Source organism: Podarcis cretensis, assembly GCF_951804945.1.
Source record: "Podarcis cretensis genome assembly, chromosome: 5".
Lineage (NCBI taxonomy): Eukaryota > Metazoa > Chordata > Lepidosauria > Squamata > Lacertidae > Podarcis > Podarcis cretensis.
In genome coordinates this window covers 65,829,683-65,848,810 of record NC_137174.1, presented here as the reverse complement: position 1 = coordinate 65,848,810, position 19,128 = coordinate 65,829,683, and the positions used below count along the sequence as shown (strand labels likewise).

The 19,128-nt window shown below is 41.1% G+C and overlaps 3 protein-coding genes across 7 annotated transcripts in view; 1 reads left to right on the top strand and 2 right to left on the bottom strand.

Annotated features, from left to right (window-relative positions):
• Positions 1–816: 816 nt before the first annotated feature.
• SMCO1 (single-pass membrane protein with coiled-coil domains 1) lies at positions 817–5,739 on the bottom strand. Its single transcript, XM_079977318.1, has 3 exons — positions 4,259–5,739; positions 2,556–2,705; positions 817–2,052 (listed from the first exon to the last, which is right to left on the bottom strand). Exons 1-3 carry the CDS (start codon positions 4,306–4,308, stop codon positions 1,668–1,670), a joined length of 585 nt encoding a protein of 194 aa, XP_079833444.1. The 5' UTR covers positions 4,309–5,739; the 3' UTR covers positions 817–1,667.
• Positions 5,740–6,371: 632 nt separating this feature from the next.
• The window catches only part of WDR53 (WD repeat domain 53), a 374,347-nt gene continuing 361,590 nt past the window's right edge, over positions 6,372–19,128 (bottom strand). Inside the window, exons 1-3 of one of the 5 annotated variants that reach the window (XM_079977303.1) lie at positions 11,622–11,740; positions 8,942–9,432; positions 6,372–7,156 (exon numbers count right to left, since the gene is read on the bottom strand). In XM_079977303.1, the coding sequence (XP_079833429.1) occupies positions 6,581–7,156; positions 8,942–9,421 (1,056 nt within the window). In that variant the 5' untranslated portion in view covers positions 9,422–9,432; positions 11,622–11,740 and the 3' untranslated portion in view covers positions 6,372–6,580. Of the gene's footprint in view, positions 7,157–8,941; positions 9,449–10,882; positions 11,026–11,046; positions 11,265–11,621; positions 11,741–19,128 lie in introns of those variants that run through there. The other 4 variants (XM_079977304.1, XM_079977301.1, XM_079977302.1 and 1 more) reach the window with 4 other exon arrangements.
• Positions 11,347–17,553, top strand: FBXO45 (F-box protein 45). Its single transcript, XM_079977307.1, has 3 exons — positions 11,347–11,789; positions 12,693–13,049; positions 14,557–17,553. The coding sequence occupies exons 1-3, from the start codon at positions 11,469–11,471 to the stop codon at positions 14,740–14,742; spliced, it is 864 nt and encodes a 287-aa protein (XP_079833433.1). The 5' UTR covers positions 11,347–11,468; the 3' UTR covers positions 14,743–17,553.

The window sequence follows — 19,128 nt, the reverse complement described above, 5'->3', positions numbered from 1 at the left end:
TCTACATCAGGAGCGAGAGAGAGAAGAAAAATCAACCAGATTTGCTGCTTCTCTGGATCCTGCCACCTGAGGCAGTTGCCTCACCTTGCCTCGTGCATGGGCCAGCCCTGGTGAAGAAACTTGCTTTTCAGTACAGTGGTACCTTGGGTTACATACACTTCAGGCTACAGACTCCGCTAACCCAGAAATAGTGCTTCAGGTTAAGAACTTTGCTTCAGGATAAGTACAGAAATTGGGCTCCAGCGGCGCAGCGGCAGCAGGAGGCCCCATTAGCTAAAGTGGTGCTTCAGGTTAAGAACAGTTTCAGGTTAAGAACGGACCTCCGAAACGAATTAAGTACTTAACCCAAGGTACCACTGTAGTAGTGCCTAGCTATGGAATGCTTTTCTCAGAGAGACCAACTTGAAGCCATCTTAGTGGGTGTTTTGGTGCCAACTGAATATGTTTCTGTTCTTTTAAATTATTATGCAGTCTAATTAGAGCTGTATGAGCAGGAAGAAATGGGCTTTTCAGGGACCCCCCCCCCCAAAGTGGGAAGCCATGTTGTCGTCATCTCCCCTCTCCATTTTTTCCCTTAGTTTTTAAAATTGATGTATTTCAGTTATATTAATCTAACCCATAGAGAATGTTATGTTATCGGGCAGCATATATAAATGGATATGTAAAGGTATGCCCCTAGGTGTGTTTCATAGATTACCCCTTACCCATTTTATGCTCCAAACAAAACTTAAGTAGTTTCTGCTGACGAAGAGGACACTGAAAATGGCTAATAATGAAGTGTTGCAGCCCAGCCATTAGACATGAGTGTGCATAATATTTTCTTTAAACTATGAATCACTTTATTGAGCAGTTTGTGATTTCATCAGGTGTAGACAGTACATATTAGACGTAGAGTGTACTCTGGTGTCAATTTGCTTTTAAATGGGGCTGAATAAGACATGGTGACTAACTTTTAACCACATTGGTAACAGAGAAGAAGATAATAACATGCAGCTATGTTTCTAAATGGCAAAAGAAAGCATAGGAACTATGAGGGTATACATAATGAACAAAAGTCAAGCTAATCATGGCCAATCATAGATGGCTTAGTGCACTTGAGGTTGCAAGTAAATAAGTATGCATTTAAAAAATCACCTGAGGAGGACTTCCTCTTTATACCCCACTTTTTTTACTGTGAGAAAATTGATCAACAAATTGGGAGCAGGCACTCCCTGAAGTATGCAGCAAGACCCAGCAAATATGTACATTACACTCGCACCAAGACATATGTTTGTGATATATGCAATTATGCCTGCCTCTCAAGAATGGGGCCTGTATTTCAAGTGAGAAACCAAAAAAGAGGAACTTCAAGATTATTACTCTACTGTAGGATCTGGGTGATAGATTTCAAAAGATAGGAGCAAAATGGGAGTTGTTAATATTAGTAGTAATAATAAGGCATAGCTTTAGTCATGCTTCACATATGCAATCTTCATAATCCGTACAACTTCTCTGTGAATTGGGCCAGCACAGTGCAACTTTTCTCTGTTAAAGATGGGGTGAAGACTGAGAGGAAGTGTTGCATAAAGCTACTGAGTAAGGACTTTGCAGGTATAAGCAGTTTTGGAGACAATTTGTTTCTAGGTTATAATCCTTTAGGGTGTGTCTCTTGTTTTTTGCAAGCATGTTCAGTTTTTCCTGTATTCCACTATGTGAATAGCAGACAGCAGACTTCGCTGAAGCAGCTGGTTCTTCACCACGTTGTTTATAATAGAGGTGATGTCATTGGCATAATCTTGCCTTTGATCAGCAGGATAGTAGCAGGCATTGTGACAATTTGTAATGAAAAATGCACAGAGGGCTTTAACATCTCCTTCTTGCAGCCCCAGTTTCTCCAGTACAGACTCCCAGGCCAGCCTAATTCTTTGGTTTCTGCCTTTTCGCCTCAGAACAGATGACAAAGTAGGAAGGGCTTTTGCCAGATCTGGTAGCATTTCTACCACTTCAGAATGTAAGCAGCGAATAGTTTCACAAATGTAGCTGTAGAAAAGATTTACCTCCACAGAAGAGAATCTGGAAGAAGATATGGAAATATAACCCATTTTTCAAATAATTAAAGTCAACAGGACCAGGATTTATTGCTATTCAGGTAACAGGAGATATTATAAAGCTACAATCCTGACTATACTTCTTAAGGTGTGTATTTTATTGAACCAGTGGAAATTTAATTCGAGCCAAAAGAAACCATGTTTGTGATAATTAAGCCCAATCCTAAAATGTTTATTTGAAGTAATTCCCTAAAACTAAGGCTAAGTCAGCGTTCAGGTTTACATTTTGGACATAAAGTTGGAAAGTTTTCAAGATTTATTCAGAAGTCCTAAATGGAATTATTTCTCTCTAATATTCCATCATTATAAATTAAAATCATCAATCACTACATGTTCATGTGTTGCCCATATGTTAAACCTATCAAATGATGGTTACAATCTTATGATACCATTATCGGGCACTTTACAGCCAAGTTAATATTATTAAAACTTTTATTAGATTTTTTGCCCTCGATTTTTCTTTCTCACCTGCCTTCTAGCAGTGATGACCACATTTCATCCTGGTCGAACTCATGCTCCATTACTGTAGTCCGAAACTCAAACTTCTCTGTTAATTTCTGAATGCTAGAGTCTAGCACTGTAAACTGACCCTCTAAAGTCTGCAGTTTGTTCTCCACTCTGTTATGATTTAAAAGCCAGAAGAAGTTATTAAAAGTAAGAACAAGTTAGTCAGGAGTCTCCACTTCTGTAGCATATCCCAAGACTCATAGCTACAGGTTGATTGTAATCACTTGATGAATTTAATCAGCATATGGCTCTGGAACAATATACTTTCTGCATCAGGAAGCATGTTAAACCCTGTATTGCATTATGGCTGCTGCCACTGCGAAAAAAACTGAACTTATGACAAAGCAAGATAATACCAAGGAATATTAAATCTACAATGCTATGCGTGCTTATCTGAGCTCACATACACTTATTTTCAAGCAAATATGTACACCATTGTGTACACAGCAGAGTTTTTATTCACTGCCTTTTATACATAGATTTAATGTAGAACTACAGGAGAATAATGGACATACTCTTCAGTTTCAAGTGATCAAATATTTCATGGGTATCTTAACATCAGAAGGTCCCTTTGAAAGGGAGTTAGTTTTCGGCATCACATATTTTTCATTTATTCACAGACCCTTTAAGAACTAGAATTTTATTCATTGTTTGGGGTATAACCAGGTCTTTCCCCCCCCCCCCAGCCAAAACTCACTGGAACTCCGTTCCGCCACCTCTCAGGTAGGCACCATTGCCATTATAAGAGAACAAGGGAGGCATTCATGCTGAGCACCAATTTTTCTAGAAAAACAGCATTGGGTACAGCAAATCAACATTAGATGGTGCTCTTCAAATGGTAGCGCAATAGGGACATTCCAGAGATGCGAGTCCAAAACTTACAAAGTCTTATGTATAACATAGTGAGCATGCAAGTGCATTCCAACTTAATTTGATTCTTAATTTGATTTTTAATGACTGATGCTTTAATGTATTTTTAATCTCTTGTTGGAAGCCGCCCAGCCAGATGGGCAGGGTATAAGTAATAAATATTATAATTGTTATTATTGAAAAGCCAGAATCAAAGCCACGTGGAAAGCCATGTTTTAATCCTGATCACAGGCTAACCACTTTTTAATCAGCATATAATATGGAAACAATTCCCTAACCTTGAATACTGCAAAGATAATTGATGCATATTGTAACACATACAAGAATTTCAGTCCTAAATACATTTACCAATATGTCAACCCATGGACATTTACAGTATATCTAAATACAGTATACGTGTGCAGGGCCCCAGTCCAAAAATAAACACCTAGTGGTGTTTAAAAGAGTAAAGAAGAAACACTGTAAACTCTGCAAACTAAGTCATTAATATTTTCATTATTTCTATAATTTCATTAGACATAAAAGAATATGTAACAGCATATTCAGCAATACAGTATTTAAGGCATTTTCCACCATCATCCAGACCATCATATAAAGGCAGTTACTATATAAAGGTAGCAATTGCTGCCTTCCAAAATAATGTATTATATATCACTTTTTGTAAGCTGCCTTGGAAATTCATCAGGCAGAAAAACAGTATCAATATTATAAACATCTAATTTATAAGGTGTGAATTTTTTTGCTGTTTCTCACAATCTACCCCCAACAAAGCAGATTGGTTTCCCCTTCATGACCTGTTTAATGTCTTGTTCAGAGCACACAGTGATATAGCTTCTCTGGCCATCTTCAGGGAGAGAAAAATAACCGTATGTTTAAATGCTGGTTAGCTTCTCTTTTGCAGCAGACAGCAAACATATAACAGGAGTTCCAACTTGTGCTGAAGGTCAATTTTCACTTAAATCTTTTTATAGCAAGCCAGGACATCCAAGTTTAGCTTATTAACACATGCCCACAAGCATGGTGTTTATTGAACCACAGTGGATCAGTTGTGACAGTTTCTCTTGCTTACATGAAGATAAATTAATTATTTTCACACAAACTACACTAACCTGTTAAATTACTAATTTTCTATCTATGTCTGTTTAGATTCATATTGGGTTGCTGTGTGGGAGGTACAGCAGCTTACTGCTTCAGTCTTTATGTATTTAAAATATTAATGTTGCCACCCATGTTAAATACATCTCTTTTCATTTACCGGTACATCATTTATGGTAAGTTGCTGCTCAGCTCCCAATACCCAACTGTAGCAATATACATGAGTCACATCAGGTACAAAGAGAACATGTATGAAGAAATTGCCACCCCTCTTTACATATACATATCTATACCTACGCATACACGAAACATGTGAAAGGAACACATCTCTTTTAAAGTAAAAAAACTAGCTATTTATAGATGCATTGATCTCATTTGTTCCTGATACAAGAGTACAAATGACTTCTGTATTCTGTTATTAGAACCAGAAGACAAAATATGTTCCAAGAAGCAGCTACTTAACCTATAAGACATTCATTCGTATAGCAAGCAGAGCAGGGGAAAATATGTAGTGGTTGCAAAACTGTGCAGCAATTTGCTCAGAATATATGGCAGTTTATATCAAATAAGTAAATATTTTGGGCACAGGAAATGTTTGCTATATAATTCAATGCCTCAGTTTATCCAATCCCTCAAACCATTGCTTAGAGGTTTAGAAATGAACTGCAGGCTTGTGTACCTCCTCTTCCCCTCAAGCACACAGCTTCATTTTCAGTTTGTCATTCCATGTTTGCTAAATAATCCAGATTGACAAACTATGCTCTTGCAGTCCATACTTGAAATGCATGGTTTACCCTCTAAACCAGAGTTTGCTGATTTGAATAGCATGGTCAATGCCTGCCTGTCATTTTAAGATACCAGTAAAATTGCGTACCCATAAGTTTGGTACTGTGGCAAAAGCAAAAGTTAACACTTTTGTTTGTTTATTCTAATCATCCAAAACTTCCTACTTTACAGAAAATGACCAGAAACAATATTAGGCTCTTATAAAAGGTTTAAGTCACCAGTTGTATACACAGCTTAGATCTCACAAAAGCCTTATCAGTTAAAGCTTTATTCTCCATAAATATGAAAAGATCAAGAAGAAACCCAGGATTTTAGAGTATGCTGCTACTATCCCTACATACAGTTGTCAGTATCAATCACACCTTCTGCACACCTTCTGCTCTTACAAACAAAATGATGAGAATGAGCCAAGAATCACTATGCTATGAAAGAAATACTTCCCTGATAAAAGGAAAGTTGCTTTTATTGGCAGAAAATTTAGCATATTGGTTTTTTCTTTTAAAACTTACATTTTCAGTTTGTGTAGTAAAAGTAAATTGTAAGTTGTGATTTAATAAAAGCAAAAGAATATTAATGTAAATAAACGAGGCAAAAGTATCTAAACCTGGGCATATTGATAACATTTTATGATAACAACTATGTAACAATAGGTTGAAAAAATTAATTAGGAACTCATGTTTGATTTCTTCATAGAAGAAACCTAGATTGTGCTGCATAATTTAAGACTTAAGGATTCCTTGGAATCAGCTTTTTGCTTTTGAACCACAATAGAGGAAAATACAGCTTCTAGGATCCACCACTGAGAAATTCAGGCATACTCATGGATAAATTATACATTAAAGCTCAAATCCAAATACTGGGTAGATGTAGTTCAGCTGACTTAAGTGTGCATGAAGGGATCTGGAAGATCAAAGCTAAATCATAAGCACAAGTTACTTTGAAAGTCTTCTGATGGCATTGGAATTTACAATAGCATGTACCAATATGCAATTTTTTCCTCCTGTCAAAAAGTTATTCACACATACACACATTCACAACTGAATTTTATTTCAAACTCATCAGCAAGTTAATACCTGGTTTATCATAAGATATCCCATTACTGATACAATGAATTAAACTTTATCCACTGCTAAAATAAATATTTTTAGCAATATACAGAAAAGCTGCAGTTGGTTTAAAACACATTGGGGGTAATAAAGGTGGTGTATCAAACAAACAGTTAGGCCAAGGCATGTCTAAGCTTCAGCAATAGGATAGACTGATATACTGGTACTCTGATCAGCAACCAGTATTCTTCTAGAGCCTTTAATCTCTGCACATGAAATCCAGTTCACCTTCTCTCCATGTTCAATCATTAGTTTTGGTAAAAATGGCACATGCTCATTTGAACACTCTGCATTTATTTTGTCAAGTTTCTTGGTGGTGTTGGGCATCCTAGTTCTCCTTCTATGGATGGATTTGACTGGACTCTTCTGTTTTCCTATTTCATTGCTGACATCCCACAATAACACTCTGCCATCATTTCCTCCTGTAATGAACCGGTAGGCTTCTGGTAGAAAGAAAATCTGTGACACTGCTAAGGAGTGGCCCTTAAATGCTGCCTCCTGCTCAAACTTTGTACCTGTTACCCTAAATATTCTGATTTTACCATCTTCAGCTCCACAGCCAAAAACATTGCCACAAGCAGAAACAGACAAGGAATGGGCCAATGGAGGGTTAAAAAGCTGACCAGTTGAATGTTCATTGACTTCCTCCTCTTGCAAGTCCACAATCCACAGAGGGCGAGCTTTCTGCAAGTTCCACATCATAACCTTCAAATAGAACAAATCAGAATTATTTCTTTGTATAGGGCATATACTAGCACACACTAAATGAGTTCATGTTGCTATTTGCACACAATTTTAAGTTTCCTTTATATTGTTCTATTCTCAGAGTCATAAATTGAGGTAGCTGTCACCAAGTGATGCTTTCCTGCATCTATAAATCAAGTGGAAAAACCAGTTTACTATCATTTATATAGTAGCATGTTTCACTGTTAAGCTTTGAGAAGCTTTAAACAAATTACACAAAAGATTTCTTAAGAGTACTTTTACTCCATTTGTTTATTATATCCATCTACCAAGCTGAACAAATTACCTTGTACCAAAGAAACAGTTGTTCTCAAAATGTTGCATTATCTAAGCTGTGAAAACTTCATCAGCATTCCTGTGACAACACCCAGACCTCTATGTTGTATTAATTACAATGACCAGTAACCAAGAACTGAGCAAAAATTATTTCTTTCTTAAATCAGAAGCCTCATTATAGAAACTAAGAACTAAGAACTGAAAGATGTATACCATTATTCGTTTTAAATAGTTTAATACTGCTTTTATTATAGATGGGTGTTGGTTAAATACTGTATTTTTGGTTTCTATGGAAGCCGCCCAGAGTGGCTGGGGAAACCCAGCCAGATGGGCGGGGTACAAATAATAAATTATTATAAATTATTATTAAAATAGAATTGGCTTGTGCAAAAACCAAACTAGACTGCAATCCTTATCTCACTTATCTGTAAGTCCCTTTGAATTCCACAGAACTTATTTCTGAGTAGACATGGTTCAAAATGCATCATAAATTGCTTGTGTGATGCAGGACTCCCTGGTTTCTTCAACCATCACATTTCAGGTCATTAATTTGAAGATAGGGAATATGCCACAGGCTCACGTTTCTTCAACTGCAAATTTCTCATCTCCTTTCTTGTGATAACTATGGTTTAAAACAATTATCAGAATCTAACAAAATACAGGTTAGCATTACCAGATGTGCCTCCAAACACTGTGTGCCAACCTGCTTCAAACCATGTTTTGGAGGAGATGCCCTGTGAGTGCTAATCTTAGTTTGCTGAATCTGAATATAATGAATACCACAAATTGTGGAAAAGAGAGAGGAATCTATGCATAATAGGGAAGCAGGGACCATGACAGCCTGCAACACATTCCCAATCTCTAAAATCTAAATCACTGTCTGAAGATTGGAAACACAATATCCGATTTGAGTCTGTATAGCCATAACATTGTTGCATTTTTACTTCCCTACATGCATAATCAAGAAGTTTAATCACCACACTAACTTTAAGAATTTCTCACACAGCAGAAATTTAAGATGATGAACCTGGATATCTCTATAAAGAGAAATACCAGGGCTCAACATAGCATAAAAACCCAATAATTTGGGATTTGGTCTATACTCAGTAGCATAAGGGCACTTTCCTCACCCTCAGTTGAATTCTTTATTACTTAATATGTGCCCTCCCGTTAAACTACTTCAGCATTTGATTTAGCCATTTAATTGATACTGGGGCTCCCTGGAAGCCAACTTTTCAAGAATGATTCCTTTTTATCTTGCCTGCTTGTTTTACCTTGGCTGGCACTCATACTGTCTTTAGCAAGGGACTATCTTAATTCCTGATCAATACAAATATAGGAGGATTACTTCATCTAATGCCACAGGAGGCTCATAGACAAATTAACATATAGTAGGAGAGGAAAGAAACATGTATCAAAGTTCATTGCTGGTGTGTGCCCTACAGGAAGCTTTCATTTTATGCTGATCACCTTCATATCCAGACCACATGAAAGAAGGCTTTGAGGTCTTTGAGGACGAAACACAACTGATGCACAAATATTTGAGTGTCGTCTAAGGCAGCGGCTTAACTTCTTGCTTTCCAGATCAATTATCTTTATTACTCCAGAATCATCTGCAGCACCTAATAAACTATCTGTTTCATTTACTGAAAGACAATTGATCTCTTCATCATTTACATGGAAATGTTCAACTGGCTCTTTGAGACATCTAGTATCCAAAATGCTAACAGTCTCTCCATGAGAAGCATATAGTCTTTTGGAACAGGTGGGAGAAAACACAACACTGGTGACATCATCAGCTTTCTGGAGAAGTGTGTGTTCTAATGGAGTCCCTTCCTCACTCCAGATGGTTAGCTCCCCTCCTTCTGCTCCTGAAGCCAACAGACCATCTTTGTTCACGTTCAAACATAATATTGAAGAAGAGTGTCCATTGGCCCACTTCTCCGCCATAGTAGGAGAGTCTGAAAAACACAAACACTTGATTAACAAGACAAAAGTTGTTTCTGGTATAGCTAATTCCTCAAAAGTCACAGGATGCATCACTTCATTGCATGGACAGAATGTATGTTTTAATGCCACCTTTGAAAACATAATTTATAATCCTGGAACCAAACAACTTTAAGTATCAGTCTGATTTTGTTTAAATGAGAGGCTATGTGTTTAGGCATGCAATAGACACCTCTGTTCTCCTCAATTAATTGGTTTATAGCAAAACTTGCCAACATGGCACCTGCTAGTGCACATGAAATCACAGATGCCTTCCCTGGCACCACAGGATCCCCTTTTCCTACTGAAATAAAGGATTGAAAGGAACATTCTGCAGTAGTCAACAGAATACACTGAAATGGGCACCACAACCAAGCATAAATGGTGCCCGCAACAGTTTGGTTTACTAATGTACCCATGATGAATATGCCTATATACCTTATGGTCATATAGCACTAACAGAGAACTGCAGTCAGAAATCTGAATGGCAAAATAGGATCGAGGAAAAGTAAATCACTGACAGTAAGTTCCTAGCATGACATTTTGGAAAACAAAGCTCAGTATGTCTGTTCTTTGAAAGAAAGTCTTTGAAAATAAATGGTATTCCTTAGTATGTATTTAGCTCCCTGGAGATGACCCAGTATACCTGAAGGAGTGTCTCCACCCCCAGCCTGGACACTAAGGTCCAGTGCCGATGGCCTTCTGGCGGTTCCCTCACTGCAAGAAGTGAGATTACAGGGAAGGAGGCAGAGGGCCTTCTTGGTGGTGGCGCCCGCCCTGTGGAATGCTCTCCCATCAGATGTCAAGGAAATAAACAACTATCCGACTTTTAGAAGACATCTGAAGGCAGCCCTGTTTAGGGAAGTTTTTAATGTTTGAAGTTTTATTCTGTTTAATATTCTGTTGGGAGCCGCCCAGAGTGGCTGGGGAAACCCTGCCAGATGGACGGGGTATATGTAATAAATTATTATTATTATTATTACTTCTTCATAAATATGCTTAGGGACATTCTATACGGATTAACAGACGAGCATTAATCATCACAAGGGTGTAAAGAGGAGGCAGAGAAGTGGTTGGCATTTGACTAGCCCAGACCAGTACTGACAAGGAAAGACGGGCAGAGCGGCTTCAAACAATACTCCGGACTAGAGAAACATTCGATGAAGGGTGGGGGAAGGAAAAGAAAAGGCGTGTAAACAGGAAGATGGGTGAGCATTCTTCATAGCTATGAGGACCAAACCAGTCAGAAACACGCCTACAGTCCAGCCCTTACAGTCCAGCCCTAATCCCGTGTACACCACTTCAGGCCGATTTACTGCCAAGTAAATACGCAGTAGGGTGACAGCCTCAAGCCAAGCCACCCTATTGCTGTATTTTAATATCGAGGAGGCCAAAAAATAACCGAATTGCCTCAAACAGGCTTACCCGTCCCGCCGTCTTTCCATGCGACAGGGTCCTCTTCCGGCGAAGAGAAATTACGTCATCCTATTATCACCCCCCCTTCTTTACATTAACAGGTGAGGTTTTCGCGCATGGATTTAGAGAAGCCCCCTTGACAGCTCTGCCCTCACCCAACATGGTCGGCTCACCTTCAGGGCCTAGCTCTCAACCACCGCCGCCACAAAGGCAGTAACAAAAAGCGAATAAAAGCTCCGCAGTCGGAGAGACCCGCGGCAGGAAACCTAGATTCGTCTCACCGCTCCTCCAACCGCGAACCGAAGAGGCAGTGGAGGGTGGGGAAAGACAGCACTTTCCCCGACGCCTCCTCAGGCCCAGCTCAGACACAGGCTTTCACTTCCGCCCGCACTTGCCGGCAGCTGGTGGGAAGGACGTCGAGCGTCGGCTGCGCCGCCTCCCTCCCTTCCCTCGCTGACGGCGTGAGCCGGATTGGCCGGTTGGCTGCCTGGTGGGCTCGCGGCCTCGCACCGCCTTTGCCTGGGCCGGGGCGGTCGGTTGGCGAGGCGTGCGCGCGCGCCGCGGGACGCGAGGACTCGGTGGTCGCCCGGAGGCTATGGCGGCGGCTGCCGGCGGCGGAGGCGGCGGAGGAGGAGGAGCGCCGAGCTCGGTGGCTGTTGCTGCTGCTGCCGCCGCCGCCGCCTCTACGGCTGCTAATGCGGGGGGCTGGCGGCTTCCCGGGCGGGTGCTCGAGTTCGTCTTCTCCTACCTGGAGCTGCGGGAGCTGCGGAGCTGCGCGCTGGTGTGCAAGCTGTGGTGCCGCGTCCTGCACGGCGACGAGAACAGCGAGGTGTGGCGGAGCCTGGCCGCTCGCAGCCTGGCGGAGGAGGCGCTGCGCACCGACATCCTCTGCAACGTGCCCACCTACAAGGGCAAGGTCAGGATGGCCCCGGGCGGGAGGGAGCGACCCTCCTTTTTTGCGCGCGCGAGGAAACCCAGGAGGAAATATGTACAGTATATATAATCTGGGTACCTTTCTCTGCTCCTACGTCCCTTGCACGAGATAAGATACTGGAGGTGCCGGGGGTCTCGTCTCCTGTGTTTTGTGAGCCGGACCTCTTTCTTCTTAAACCCAGATGTGCGGGGAGGAGAGGAAATTGTTCCGTGTTGTGAGAGAGAGGGAAAGAGAGGCACTAACGCACATGCTCAAAAGCGCTGGCTGCTGATTACTTTGTTCCAAGGCAGAACTCTGGCACCGATTCTGGGCTGTTTCCAAGCTCCAGTAAAATGCAACCTGCATCTGTCGTCATTCCCCCCCCCCAATTGCACATGTATATATGCATACCAGTGTTGGTGGAAGCACTCATTGAGTACATGTTGTTTAGATGTGGTTCCTCTTTGCAGCTGCTGCCTATGGCCCAGATGCTTTGCATGGCAGGAGCTGCAGAAAGGTATAGTGCTCAATAAGACACGGTCTTCGGAGCTGGATTGAGGGACCCCCCCCCTGGGGGGGGTTGATGCCTTCCTCCAGCATGCCTGGAATAGCTGGTGTTGAAATGATGTTTCCAAAAGACCTTGGCAGGCCTGTTTTTCTATGTTGAGCCAGGTAGCCAATACTAGCCCAGCTGGGCAGGTGGTGAGGACTAAGGTTGTGAAATCACAAGGCGTTCTTACTCTGGGTGGCATTCTTTTACAGATGGGTTAATTATACATATATTTGAGTTTACCATACCTTATTAAGAATAGGTGTGTAGAGTTGTTGTTGCTGCTGCTTCTGCCTTGCCTAGTTTAGTAATCTTATCTCCAGCATTGCTTTTTCAAAAAATACCTTCTGTTCCAGGTACGCGCCTTTCAGCATGCTTTCAGCACCAATGATTGTTCTAGGAATGTCTACATTAAGAAGAATGGATTTACTTTGCATCGGAATCCCATTGCACAGAGTACAGATGGAGCAAGGACCAAGATTGGTTTCAGTGAAGGCCGTCATGCTTGGGAAGTCTGGTGGGAAGGCCCTCTTGGCACAGTGGCAGTAATTGGGATTGCTACAAAACGAGCTCCCATGCAGTGTCAGGGCTATGTGGCACTCCTGGGCAGTGATGACCAGAGCTGGGGCTGGAATTTGGTGGACAATAACTTGTTACATAATGGAGAGGTCAATGGCAGCTTCCCCCAGTGCAACAATGCCCCCAAATATCAAGTGAGTGAAACCTGGAATGTATATAAGACTGTTGGATCTGTGAAGAGCTATGCCAGGGCGGTCCAACCGCTTAGACCAAGTGCGCCTCAAGAGCACTTTGGCATAGAACCCGTAGGCCACACACTGAATTAAATTTCCATATTGTAAATTAAAGAGTACACAATATAGTTAATATATTTAATATAAGCAATTAATATATTTAATTGAATATATATAATTAAATACACAATAGATTGAGTCCCTGTCAGGATAAAAAGGTAGGATATAAGTCAAAATAAAATAATTTTAGAAGACTTCTAGTCAAAATGATTTGAGCCTCTTGTGAAGCCATTAAATAAATGCAGCCCATGGAGAAGAAGACAGCATAAGGTGGGGTGGTAGGGCAGGCAACAGCTGCCTCATCCTCCTCACCTGCCAGCCAGTTACCACAGCCACCACCATCTATCCTGCTTCCCCACCCCACACAGAGGCACAGCCTCTTCAGGCCAGTTGTTGACTGAGGGGGGAAGGATATGTAGAGTTGGAAGGGGACCCCCAAGGGTAATGTAGCCAGACCCCTTTCAGTCCCTGGCAGGCAGTCACCCTCTCCCCATCTGTCAAACAGGGCAGCAGCAAAGCTTCCATGGCAAGGGGCAGCCCACCAGTCTCACAGAGTCCTGGGCAGAGAGGCCCCACCACATCCCTCCTGCTGGCTGGCCGCACACCATGCCTCTGCTGAGCCTGGGCTGTGTGGCGGCCTCCGTCCAGCCTGGCGGCTCTGCTCTGTCTCTCTCTACCATCACTATCATTGTTCCTTCAAAGTCAAGGAAGCCACACCTCCCTCTCCATGTTGCCATGCTGGTCCACCAATCAAAAGGTGCAACCTCAAACATCTGGAAATTTGGCACCCAGCTCCCTTTCTCCTTATTGGTGGGTTTTCAAGCATCCCTCCCCACCACATATACTCTCATGTGCTGATTTGCTGTTGAGGGGAGAAGCAACCAACCAGCTCTTGCTCTTCAGGACAGGAAAGGCAGAAGAGTCGCTAAAGAGTAGTAACAGGTCTAAGGGCAAGGGCCACCAAAAAAGGTCTCATGGGTCACATGTTGGACCACCCTGAGCTATACATTCCAGAATTTTGTATAGTAAACTCTGACACATTCTGTTTTAGGTACAATTCTATTTACATTTTCTTGGAAATATGTCCCAATCTGTTCAGTGGGGCTTACTCCCTGGTAAGGCTTCCTCCCTAACCTCCCTAGCTTGGGAATTAGCCAAGTTGAATTCAGCAAGGCATGCATCAAATTGAAGAATATCTGTTTAACCAGTGTAGTTGTTCAAAGCCCCATGACTGAATCTTAACTTTATCATTTATCAGCAGAAAATGTCTTCAAAGGGCTTTTCTGTATGTTAATTGTTTTAAATAATCCCCTCCCCAAGTTATTTTGTCTCAGCATCTGTTTACCTTCACTTTGTCTTGTCTTTTTCATTATCTCTTTTCTTCAATCAGTCTTATTTTTGTTTACAGATAGGTGAGAGAATTCGTGTCATCCTGGACATGGAGGACAAGACTTTGGCTTTTGAGCGAGGCTATGAGTTTCTAGGGGTTGCATTCCGAGGACTGCCAAAGACATGTCTGTATCCAGCAGTGTCTGCTGTCTATGGAAACACTGAAGTGACGTTAGTTTATCTGGGAAAACCTTTAGATGGATGACATTTTGTTTTTAACTGGGACGTGAACATCAAGTTGACAATATGGAGAAACTTGCATGTGGGTTAATAGGGAAGCATGAGTGAAGTGTGTGGATGCGTATCCAAGAAACATCAAGGAAAACCAAAATTTGCGATCCAAAAGGCCAGCTGTACGGAAGAGAGTTTTACCTTTCCTTTTTCTGCCGGACCAGAAAAATTCTCAGGGGGTTGCAGTTGGTTGAATGGGCAGCTAACCACATGCATGTTGCATAAGATTTCACCGCAAAGGTGGCAGAATGGAATCCTGTACGTACTTAAGGGACTCCTGTATAGAAGTGGTTGAGGAAAGCTGACTGAGACCTGTAAGCAGTGTGTTCTGTGAAAAAGACTTCATTTTTAAAATTATTTGTTTCCTTCCTGCCTTTGATCCAGTGTGTTTTACCAAAGGTAACTGAAATTGGTTGGATTTTATTTAATGTATTTTTAGTGTAATGAGGAGTACAATGTATTGCACTTCTCCAGAGCAAAACATTGTGCAGTTATGTTAAAGTGTGTTTTAAAGACAGTTTGTACAGAACACTTTAAAAACCAGAACAAAACAAAGGGTTGCTGTTGCTTTCCCTGGGATGTAATTTTGTTAATTGGAAACCCCCCCACTACATATCAGGTGTTGGTGTCTGTCCAGTTGAACAGCATACATACAAGTGCACTTCTTTTGTTTTGTTGTACAACATCTCATGTGACAAAAGAAACTATGAATGTTTATTGTAAAATGCTTTAGATTTGATAGCTGAAAATTCTGTGCAGGTGGAAGGATAAAGTCAGTTTCTAATGTGAGTGTTTTTGTTTTACTTAAAATGTGAGTGTCTGTTGCAAATGACCATATGTCTTTCAATCCACCTTCTAAAGTATGACTTAAAATTAATCTTGCAAACGATGAGCCGTCCACCAAATACTGCTGCTCTTTACCCATTTTAATCAGAATTGTATCGTGGTTGTGGGGTGGCCATGCTTGGTGGGTTGTTCCCATTATGATCTGCAGTACCCCAAACCTTCATTTTGGTCTATTGCCAAACGTATTGCTCTCTTCCCAGTATAGATATTAGATTGCAAGTATTGCATATTTAACTAAATATTTTGAAAAAAATAGGTTTCCAAAGTACTACCTAAATACATGCTATGTTAAAATTGCATAGAAAAATATTTTAACATATTTCAATCTTTAAATAAATTGAACTTCAAACAGGAATCAAATTTCTGCCACAATTATGGAATCTTTCCTTTGTTTATATTAATTGCTGAGAAACGTTTTACAAAGCTAATTTGTTGTGCATAAAGAAAGCACCTTCAGATGATGGAGCAACTGCATTTCCCCATTCTTTGGCATCCATATCCTGCACAGCTTGTATGTCTTAATTGTCTAAGTCCACAGGCTGGTTCTTGGTACTAAAGTGCTATTTTGTTCTGCCTTAGACATCTATTTATTTGGTGTAGAGTGGGAAAACACTTTCACTGCAGTCCTGGGCATTTTTTCTTCTTCTCAGACGCAAACCCCACTATGTTCAGTGGGATGTACTCCTAGGTAAGTATGTGTAGGATTGTGGCCTTTGGGAGGAAATGAGGTATTGTTTACATTCTTTACATCATAATCAGAATTATGCTGTCTCACAGACATAGAGTTCCTTAGATGTGCAAAAGAGAACAATTCCCTTAGGCATTCTTATTTCTGTTAAAGCCAGGGAAAGCTGCTAAACACTACGTTGTTTTTGTTTTTTAATAGGCTGAAGAGTACATTCTTGCTGCATGCAAGGTTTAAAGTGGCAATCCAGTATCTTTGGTAGTGCCATCGGTCCTCAATACTTACAAATTGGTCATGCTATGACCTTCCCAGCAACCTAGCCGCCTTGCTGTAGGCTTAGCCATCATGTTACCTGTCCTACCATCTTGACATACTAATGCATCTTGTTCTACTATTGTTTCCAAACCCCTCTGCTCCCTTGTAGAAGTTGCAGAAGGAAGATTATAGTTGATTATTGGTTTGGGACTGCAAGTATTCTTTTTTGGTGGCACAGGACTGTTGTGATTAGCATCACACTAGGCAGAAAGAGGCTCTTTTATGAGGCTGAAAGTGTGAGGGATAAAATGTGGATTCAAAAAAGAGGGCAGTCACTGTACTGGAGGAGTCTATGTTGCATGTTCTCAGCTGTTCAGGCTTTCCTAGATCTTCACTTCACTTTCCTTCCATGTTCAGATTCCGCAGAACTGCATTTGAGGTCTGCATGTGTGAATAAATGTTTTTAAAATATTTGTTCTGTGTGTAGTATGCCACTTAACAAGTTCATTCCTGGTCTCTTTCTAAAATTAAGCAAGTGAATCATTTCAACACTGGTACTATGAAGAAATGAATGATTTTGGAAAGATGTACCACTTCCAGAAAACGTTGACTGTATACTATGCTATAAAATATATCACTACAAGATTCTATGGCATGAGCTAAACTAAAAGGAAAGAAGCTTTTGTTAGAGTATGGTAATATAGTCTCCCTGTGCAGTCTCGGATGGATTACCCTCTGCACTTATTTATGGACTTTTGAGTAGAGAGAGCTGGTCCTAAGAACTGTGTCAGGGAAATTTTTGCTAGGTTTTACTTCCATTTATACAGGATGTCTTGCTCGCTTTACCCTTACATGTGGCACAGCATTCTGCTTGTGCCAAGTGGTCAAAAATTCCTTGGGGCACAGGGGACAAATATGTATATAAACCTCTTATAACTTATTACCTGAAGACCAATTCCAAGCTGTACAAACAACTGAAATAAATTGTTAAAACATAAATATACTACTCTGTATTATTGTGTGTTATAATTGAGTCCTATTAGTACTGGGTGATTTTCTGTTTGACTGGAATACAGAATTCTTTTACAATATTTATGTGATTGACTAATGTCAAATTGTGAACTTTCCCTGGAGATAAATATGTAAATCCCTTTGATAAGCTGGACTACTGTATGTGTAAACTCTCCCTGATGGAAATGGTGGTGTTAGTTTTCCTGTTTTGTTTTCGTAGAAGCCTTGTAGCAAAATACACATTTCACACGAGTACGATGTCTCAGCATTTTTGCAGAGACAGGCTGTCTGGGAGTTTGTTCAAGGTCTATGAGGAGTGTTTAACTGGATCTCAGCCCTCAAATTCTGGGGTGGAGCAGAAACTGAAGACAGCTTACTTGGGCAGGGCTATTTCACAAAACTATACAGATGCAAATCCTGTCTGTCTCCCCAACAGAACACACTCAGTAGAATGCACCAGTAAACTGCAGCTCCCTAATAAGTATAACACATACATGACCTGCATTGATTTTTTATATTTTTAGGTGCAGACACAAACCATCTTGAAATTATTCCTTAAACATTCAGTGTGTGAACTGGCCTTCAGATGAAACTTGGATACTTCCAGAGGGCACATGGGAACTGTTGCTGTCGTAAAAGTGTACATGCTTGGAAAATGAACTACTGTTATTAATACTGTACTGTAATCCTAAATGAGTTGCTTTGCGACTTCAGCTGTGAGTGGATGGTGAGACATGGTAATTCATAAAGGAAATATCAACTGAGACTATAATGTGGTGACTACAGCTGATCAAGACTCCATATGCTGCCACATGCAACAGGGACAGGATTCCTCTTGAAAGGAAGCACTTGGAGTTCTTTCAGCAGAAGCACTGTTGTGTGATGCAAGTTTAAGAGCAGAGAGCTATCATGCTCTGGTTGCTGGGCTTTCCCTTTTCATGCATATGAGTGGCTTGTACATCATTTCACTAGTGGACTAGGAGAATGGTTCCAAGTGTCCTTATACAGAAATATTAGTGTAAGGTAGAGGTAAAGGGACCTCTGACCATTAGGTCCAGTTGTGACCGACTCTGGGGTTGCGGCGCTCATCTCGCTTTATTGGCTGAGGGAGCCGGCGTACAGCTTCCAGGGCATGTGGCCAGCATGACTAAGCCACTTCTGGTGAACCAGAGCAGCGTATGGAAATGCCGTTTACCTTCCCGCTGGTAAGCGGTCCCTATTTATCTACTTGCACTTTGACATGCTTTCGAACTGCTAGGTTGGCAGCAGCAGGGACCTAGCAACGGGAGCTCACCCCGTCGCAGGGATTCAAACCGCCGACCTTCTGTGGTTTAACCCACAGCGTCACCTGCGTCCCAGTATTAGTGTAGGTTTACATTATTCCTGATGGTTCTCTAATTCCATGTTGCATGAGGGCGATGACCATGATGAAAACAAGAGAGGGAAAGGAGAATTAAATTCCAACTGGAAAATGTATAACAATTGTGGATTAAGGTTAGGTCTAAAAACAAAACAAAGCAGCAACTTCAAATTATAAGCAGGCAGCAAATTGCTAAAAAGGAT